This window comes from Poecilia formosa, unplaced genomic scaffold, assembly GCF_000485575.1.
Source record: "Poecilia formosa unplaced genomic scaffold, Poecilia_formosa-5.1.2 Scaffold493, whole genome shotgun sequence".
Classification (NCBI taxonomy): Eukaryota; Metazoa; Chordata; class Actinopteri; order Cyprinodontiformes; family Poeciliidae; genus Poecilia; species Poecilia formosa.
In genome coordinates, this window is record NW_006800432.1 from 352,779 (window position 1) to 360,681 (window position 7,903).

Sequence of the window (7,903 nt, forward strand, 5' to 3'; positions counted from 1 at the left end):
GATATGTAAATCAGAGCTAAACCACCAGCTCTGATTTACATATCTCGCTAAATTGCAGGTTTGAATATTTCAATACTTTCCTATAACAAAATAGACCTGCAGAAAGAAATTACTAATGAAATATCTTACATATCCATAGTTGTATGATCTATATAGGGATTTTCCTTAGCTTTGATTGTATATCTCACAATTTTGTAAATTATCATTGTTTATTAAACTCTGAAAGCTGAGAGGCTTTGTTCATATTCTGTCCTAGAAGGCGGTTAGATGGGCCCTTTTTTTTGAGCACCTGCCCCTTTAGTGGCCTCTGCACGGCCCTGGAAGGGGAAGTGGATCAATCCTTTAGATGAGTGGCTGAGTGTTACCAGATGGGCTGGTTCCCCAGTTTGTGTTTTAACTCCACCCCCAAGTCGACAGCGATGGCAGGAGGGAGCCTAATGACCTCTGTCACCACCTGGGGGCTGTGCTTTCTGATTAGCAACACCCCTAAACAAAACCCTCCCACTGGTTTTTTTTTTTGACCTTCTGACCCAAGGTGCTGTGAGGAGCAGTTGCTTAATAAACTTTAGCCTGTGAGGTCCATAAACTGACTCTGGCTCAGAGTCACTGAACCAATGGGCCTGTAAGCCGGACCCCTCTGTCCGGCTGTTCATGAAAACATCTTGATGACTTCAACCCATCAGCTGACTTTCTGGGGACGGAAAATGTTTCCCATCAAGCCTCACCAGTAGAAATGAAGTGCTGCGTACCTTTGCGTGGGTACATGTTGAAGACCTTGGCAGCGTTGGTGCTCGTCACTGCAACAAACTCATTCTCGTCCATCTTTCCTGTGGACTGCAGACAGAACAAGATTGAAATCAGCGAACCCTGAAAAAAAACAGGTCACCATCCCCCTTCAAATCTATCAAACCTGCTCTCAAACGTTTGAGATGATAACATTCTCATTTACGCCGTTTTAATTTTAAAGATATTAAAATTGGCACACATGTAGGAAATAGTGTTTCAAAATTCTACCAGAAGAGGGCGACCTCATGAATTTTAGGTTGTTAAAGAATCTGTAAGTTTTATTTGTTTTACTTTTTCAAAATTAACTTTCTTTAGATATGAACATTGACCAGCTCAAACATAAATGTCACCATTTGATGTGCTATACCAGATAATAGCCTAAGCTAATTTGCATGTGTAGTCCCAACTGTCCAACCACATCAGTTGCTAATGTGGTGTTCAACCTGACCTTCCACCAGCAGTTAGCTTGTTTCCTCATGGAGCTTAGGAACATTTGACCTTTGGGTGTGATGTCATCAGTCAGAGCGGCTTCAGGTGAAGGGCTCTTACCACAGCTCTGTCCCAGATCACAGACAGCCTCTCTTCAATGCCACTAGTTCCCTCTGGGATCAGCGTGAAGTCATCTTTACCGACAGCCTTCTGAGCTGTGGAGAAGCTGGCCTGAGCGCTGGAGGTCACCTGGAGATCGCCACTGAAAAGAAACACCTGTTAGACTCACCTGCTGCTAGGCTAAAGTGGAGTCAGAGAGGTGTGTACTCGCCATGCTAGCAGAGAGGTCAGATACTGCGGCGTGGACGGATCCGGGTTCAGGGGAGGGCTCATCACAAAGGCAGCCGCTGTGGTCCAATCTTTGGCCCAGTAGTGAGAGCCGTCAGTGGCCAGGCCAGCTGTGATTGGCTCCCCATACACAACCACACCTGAAGACAGAAAGAGAGTGACAGCTTGGTGGAGCAGGTGTGGTTTGGTTCAACCTGACTCTTAAAGGTGAGGCATTCAGTGACACCAGTTCAGTTCCATACTCAGAACATAAGAGCTTCGTGGAGCACCAGGACCTGGAGCTGCAGTCCAGTACCTGTGGAAACTGGTGTCAGGTTTGACATGAGACGTTCACCTTAGACCAGTGTTTCTCAACCCTGGTCCTCACCGCCCCCCTGTCCTGCATATTTTAGGTATTTCCCTTCTGCCACACACCTGAATTGTATCTCTGGGTGATTAACAGGCTTCTGCAGCACTTGATGGTCATGCAATCATTTGAAACAGCTGTTCTAGAATAGAGACACATCTAAAACATGCAGAGCAGGGGGGCTGAGGACCAGGGTGGAGAAACACTGCCTTAGACCAAAGATCAGATTGTTGCCAAGTCTGAACTAAACCTGTCCATTTCCTCCAGACTTGAACTCTGACTTCCGCACCGAGTAGATCCAAAGTGACATCAACAGAAGCTGAAGTCATGAGTTCCTGGAGAATGGTTGAACCTCAGAATCTGACTTTGACCTGTAGGAAAGCTGGTTCTGGTACTCACCTTTTTTCCTGGCTTTGGCGATAACATCAGCAGCAGACTTGCTCATCACCTTGGTAACGTAGAGCGGGCAGTTGGCCTGCTTGGCGATGGTGATGGCCCGATAGACTGCCTCAGTCTCCACCTGAAACACAAACCCAACAGCAGTCAAATCTGGGGCCTGTAAATAAAACACCTTTATTCTTCATCAGTGGTCTCAATCTCCAGTCGGTTTCATGTATCCCTTGTCCTATACACTTAAATGGCTAAACTGCCTCACTAGCATGCAGTCCAACTCTACATCTACATAATCTGTTGGTGAACTAATACTGGAGCCAGGTGAAGCAGAGAGACATCTAAAAGGGAGACATCGCAGGATACCTAGAGTCCGAGACCACTGTTCACAGAAAACCATCCTGAGTGGATGAAATTATCGGCAGAACAGGTGGAACCATCACTCCCAATGACCCACCAAACCAGAACAGCGTAAAGAAACCACACTGGTGGCGTCCATGTAGGGTTCAGGTACTTTTACCTCTTCAGGGTGAGATAAAACATGGCCTTCAGGTCCAGTAATACCCACACTGAGAAGTTTTTTCTGCTCCTGAAACACAAACCATTTCAGACCACTTAGAACCAGTAAAATGTAGTTAAGACCGGTTTGAATGTGATCAGTGGTTCATCTTGTTAGGGTGTGTTACCTCATCGATGATGTCACCGTTCTCAGCATGGACCTGAGCAATTGCTCCAAGATCCCGGAGGATCCCAAACGCCTCATACAGCTGAGCCCCAGGAAGGAGAAAGTGATGAATAAATAAACAGAAAGTGGACAACAACAAATAAACAAGAACATGTTTCTGTGTTTCACCTGAGAGTCGGAGCTCTGGTACCGGTCTTTGTAAGCCATAAAGAAGAGGAAGGAATTCACCCCTGAAACACAGCGGTACAGTCAGTAGGTAGGTATTGTCAGTGGTGCTGTTCTACTGATGTCATCATGAAGGTTCTGGCCTTGCTGTGAAGGGTACTGGTAAATGGCTGTCAAGATGTTCTCCAGGTCTGCATCAGAAATGGACCAAGTGACGGTCCAGAACCTGATTTCATTTGGGTCTTTGTGGATGGATTTTAAAGGTTTTCTAAAACCTTCCTCAGGGGTCAAGAAGGATCATTTGGATCAGTCTGGAAAAAGTCCAGACACTTCCTGTCCCCACATATAAGTGGGAGCATCAAGAACCCAGTAAAACTTGTTAGAACTTTCCATCTATGCCATGATGACACATATTGTTGACTCGGCTGCATATCGATCATGAGAAACGTCCCATTAGCTGCTACAAGTTTGATCACCACCCCGTCTCTTTAACCTTTATTGATCACCTTTATCTTTGACGAGCGTCTCCAGCTCCTCGTAGAGGCCTTCGTGCCACCTGGTGACATCCAGATGGAAGGAAAAGTCACAGCACGCCCTCTGCTCTGCCGTCTCCTTCCACAGATCAAACGCTGACAGCAAGCTAGTCCCCGGCTCCACCAACACATGGTCGACTGCAGACAGACAGTAATGAGGTGGCATGCAGGTGGGGGTGCTGATGGATGATTGGTGGTCACTGACTGATGGTGGTGGTTCCTCCAGAAAGGGCGGCTTTGGTTCCCTGGTAGAAATCGTCACACGGGATCAGGCCTTTCTGCGGAGCCTGGAGGTTGGTGTTGGCATCTACGCCTCCAGGGATCACCAGGTGACCGTACGCATCCAGCGTCTTCACACCAGATGGGATAATCAGGTTCTCGCCTATCTGCCTGTCAGGAAACAGGAAGTGTGATCATGTCAGAGGAGCTCACACTGACACCTGGTGACCAGGTGAGATCATCCAGCCACAGGAGAACTGGCTGAAGATGTACCTGATAGTCCCGTCCTCAATGTAGACATCGGCGTAGAACGACTGATCGTCATTGACAACTTTTCCTCCTTTGATGAGGAGACAGTCTCCCTGGAAACAGAGAAACGGAGAGGTTTGTGGGGAAATCCGAAGGAGGAAGAGATGGCTGATGACCTCCACGATTCTCGATTTGACCCAAGGTGACCCAAAAGAACACAGCTCACAACACAACCCAGTTCACCACCCAGTCCGACTCAATGTGACTTAAGTCTTCATACGGACGTTCACAATGAAAGATAGATGTTGGAGGAACCAACCAGGAAGCTCAGGAACTTAATGATCTAAAGCAGGGCCCAAACTTTTTCCTGCGAGGGCCACATAACTGTTCCCTTTTCTGGTCGGGGGCCGGTCTTAGTTTTTTGAGAAAGAAACCTTAGAAAACTTTTGTTGACGGGGGGTGGGGGGGCTGGATTACTGCCGACGACATATTCGCGTTTGGAAATAGATTTTTACCCAGAATGCAAATGGAAAAAAACCGTGAGCGAAACGGTGAGTGGTACCGACTAGTATATATTCCATTGAGGGAAACTAAGTTTCATATCTGCTCAAGAGCCCCCCCTGGTGGTTGAAGAAAAATCCACATATATATGAAAAAAAACACTGAATGCTCTCTGGTATTGTTCAGGGGGCCGGACCAAATGAGGAGGCGGGCCGGATCCGGCCCGCGGGCCGTAGTTTGGGGACCCCTGATCTAAAGACAAGATTTCCTGAATCCAGCATGTCCTCCTCTGTGAGCTGGAAGAACATCAGAGATGAGATTCTTGAGGTGAACGGGGACCATATCTAACCTGTACCAGGATTCTCCTCTCTGAGGAGGATAAACTATTAATCCAGAACTTCCAAAACAGATTGAACCAGACTGGTTCAATGAGGCGTTTCATCATCTAAACCTGCAGCTTTCATGAGAGCCAGGGAATGCCGATTATTTTTGGAACCTCTGAGCATCATGAGCTAACCTGCAACCATTGGATGAAACGCCTCATCACGGAGGGAACCGAGCCAGGGCGGAACCGGGCCACGAGAGGGGGGGCGACTGATCCAGAGGGGAACCGGTCTGGGGAAAACATCCTGAAGTCTCCATGATTTTGGTTTGGTTTCTTTGCCGAGACCGAACCAACCTCTCTGGTTGGAGAACGTTTCTGACATGAGGCTAAAAATAAAACTAGACCTTGAAGCTCTGCAGAACCAAATAAGCGGAACCCAGAAAATCAGCTTTCAATGCAGGAACATGAGACGTCCCACTGCCCCTGAATGCAGCGTGCTGCATACAGCAGAACCCAGATTTTCATCTCGGACCGAAACAAAAAGAGCTCAGTCAAGATGAGCTGAGCGGCCCAGAAGCTGCACACATCCTCTCAGTTCGGTGGGTCTCCTCCCTGTCAGACAGGCGGAGCTTCAGCATCACCGGCCCGGTCTCATCTCGGCTGCACTCGGCTCGGTTTCGGTTCGGGTTGGACGTACCGCGGGTCTCTTCTTGACCTGGAAGGACATCCTGACGGATCTGGGTCGGTCCGGATCAGCTGGCTGATTCTACTCCTCACGCGGACCCGCAGCTATTGTTGTTGCAGCCACCTGTGACGTCAAGTTCCAGCTGATATACACAGACACAGTTCCGGTGTGGACCTTCACAATAAAGGCCCAAGCAGGACAGTAGTGCTTTGCAGTTGCCATGGTGACCACCAGAGATCCGATAGACTCTTTTTAGATGAGTTCGGATAATCTGCTGGTCGGTTCCGGTTCAGCAGAAAAACTGAGTTATTGTTTTCACTCTGTAAGGACTTCCGGTCTGAAGAATAACCCAGTTCGGCTCTGAAGAAAGAAATCCGGTTCGGTCCTGAAGAATGACCAGGTTCGGATCGTTTTCCATGGTAACAGATGTTGGAATCTGAAGCGGGTCTAGCTCAGATTGACGTCAGCAAATGTAAACAGGAAGTGAGATCTCGGCTTCCGGATGGACTCCGATCCTCAGAACCGGGTTCCAGCTCCGCAGCTGTGATGCTCCGACTTGATACAGTGAGAAGAGCCGCCTTAAATGGGTCACTGGTTCCGAACAGTTCAACTGCAAGTTGAAGAAGAGAAGATGGCGGAACCCTGGGGGAATCCGCCATCAGTGTTCCTGATCCTGACCCGGAAACTGCAGATGTTCTCCAGGGTCTGTATTTTTACTCAGCAGCTCCAGTTTGGCCTTGTGCACTGTGGTGTAGGGCTGAAACGATTCCTCGAATGATTCGAGTACCCCGATTATTAAAATTCCAAGAGGAAAATTTATATGCCTCGAAGCTTCGTTAAATTCTATTTAAACCATGTTCTTATTTGCGCTGCGCAGCGCTCTCACTTCCGCCTGAGTTGTTGATGAAAGCTAAGTGTTAGCAGCATAACGTCCATTTTTCCAAGTTCGGTCAGCCGATTATGTCCGGGTTTTTGTCGTATTTCGGGAACCAATAAACATCCTTTAAATGATGCCTGGAGGGGGTGTATTTATACCCGTGAGCGATAGACAGAACACTGCGGGCGGCTGTGCTTTCGATGTGTAGCTTTATGGACAAACCAGAAAATTAATTTTATTCACTCAGCTGGCGCCTCTGCGCTTTGCCTCGCGCGCTGTCGTTGCTTGAGTTTACCTCAGCGCCGATCCTCCTTTCACTCAAGCTGGACACAGACTGACCTGTGTGGATATTTACATCAACCCTCTGTGTGGAATTATGATTCTCTGGAGAAGTCCACATCAAGGTAAGAGTCTAAACCCCGCCGCGTTAGCTCTGGTTGTGCAGGAATAAGTTGTAGTTGCGCTTTCAGAGGCGCGTGATGAGAATGATTTAACTTTGTGAACAAAAATTATATGCGCGTTTACATCTCTACACGCTGCCCAGCGCTAACCTGAGGAGCTTTGGCATTCTTTTCTTAGTCATAGGCTAAATCCGGGATGAGGCCAAGACTTCCCCAATCTTGGAAAAGTCTAGAATTGTCCCCCCCCAAAGAAATCATGAAAGAAACCCTTGTATTTAAACAATATCAATGTAAAAAAAAAAAGGCAATAGAAACAAACAAAGACTTAAATTTGCCATTCATCTAAGAAAAAAAAGTCTTAATTTTTAGGTCGCCCCCTTCCCCCCTCCCCACTATTTTTAGAACAATGGTTCAAGGAGCAACAGCTGCCTGGCACAGGCTCAGTTAGAGCCGCTGAAGTGAGGAGCTAGCTGTTAGCTGTTTCTCTGCAACACTTAACAAAAAAAACCCTCCAGTAAGTATATACTTAAAGCAAAAGACATGCAACACCTTTTATTTACTTTCACTGCTCAATAGGAAGAAACACACTGACAATAAAAATCAGTTCACAGTTCGTTATTTCATTACTTTGGCTGAATCATGATAAAGTGCCACCTTGAGCGTTGGAAATCAAAACTAGCTAAACTGCTACATTGCTTTCATAGACTTGGCTCCTTTTTCTGTGAAGGTAGCCAATATTTTAGTTATATTTAGCTCTCTCTTACTTTAATAAGAAGAGTTTGAAACTGGAGGGAGCGGCTGAGCATTAGCATTAGCCGACAGCTCTGCATGGGAGCCGAGAGCAGAGGGGCGACTGCAGCTGGCAGGAAAACAAAATAAATAAAGTACGTCTTTATTTCTTGCCATCTTTAACGTGGAGCCTTTAAAACCACAAAATAAAATCTGAATATTTTTCTAGAAAACC

General features: G+C 47.0%; 1 protein-coding gene across 1 annotated transcript in view; it reads right to left on the bottom strand.

Moving 5' to 3' along the window:
* LOC103156702 (dihydropyrimidinase-related protein 2-like) overlaps positions 1 to 7,903 on the bottom strand; it is a 17,890-nt gene that overhangs the window by 3,811 nt on the left and 6,176 nt on the right. Inside the window, exons 8-18 of the mRNA XM_016664529.1 lie at positions 5,674 to 5,742; positions 4,175 to 4,263; positions 3,888 to 4,072; positions 3,656 to 3,820; positions 3,153 to 3,214; positions 2,986 to 3,066; positions 2,820 to 2,888; positions 2,309 to 2,429; positions 1,547 to 1,703; positions 1,336 to 1,477; positions 750 to 834 (exon numbers count right to left, since the gene is read on the bottom strand). Coding sequence (XP_016520015.1) covers positions 750 to 834; positions 1,336 to 1,477; positions 1,547 to 1,703; positions 2,309 to 2,429; positions 2,820 to 2,888; positions 2,986 to 3,066; positions 3,153 to 3,214; positions 3,656 to 3,820; positions 3,888 to 4,072; positions 4,175 to 4,263; positions 5,674 to 5,742 — 1,225 coding nt within the window. The remainder of the gene's footprint in view (positions 1 to 749; positions 835 to 1,335; positions 1,478 to 1,546; positions 1,704 to 2,308; positions 2,430 to 2,819; positions 2,889 to 2,985; positions 3,067 to 3,152; positions 3,215 to 3,655; positions 3,821 to 3,887; positions 4,073 to 4,174; positions 4,264 to 5,673; positions 5,743 to 7,903) is intronic.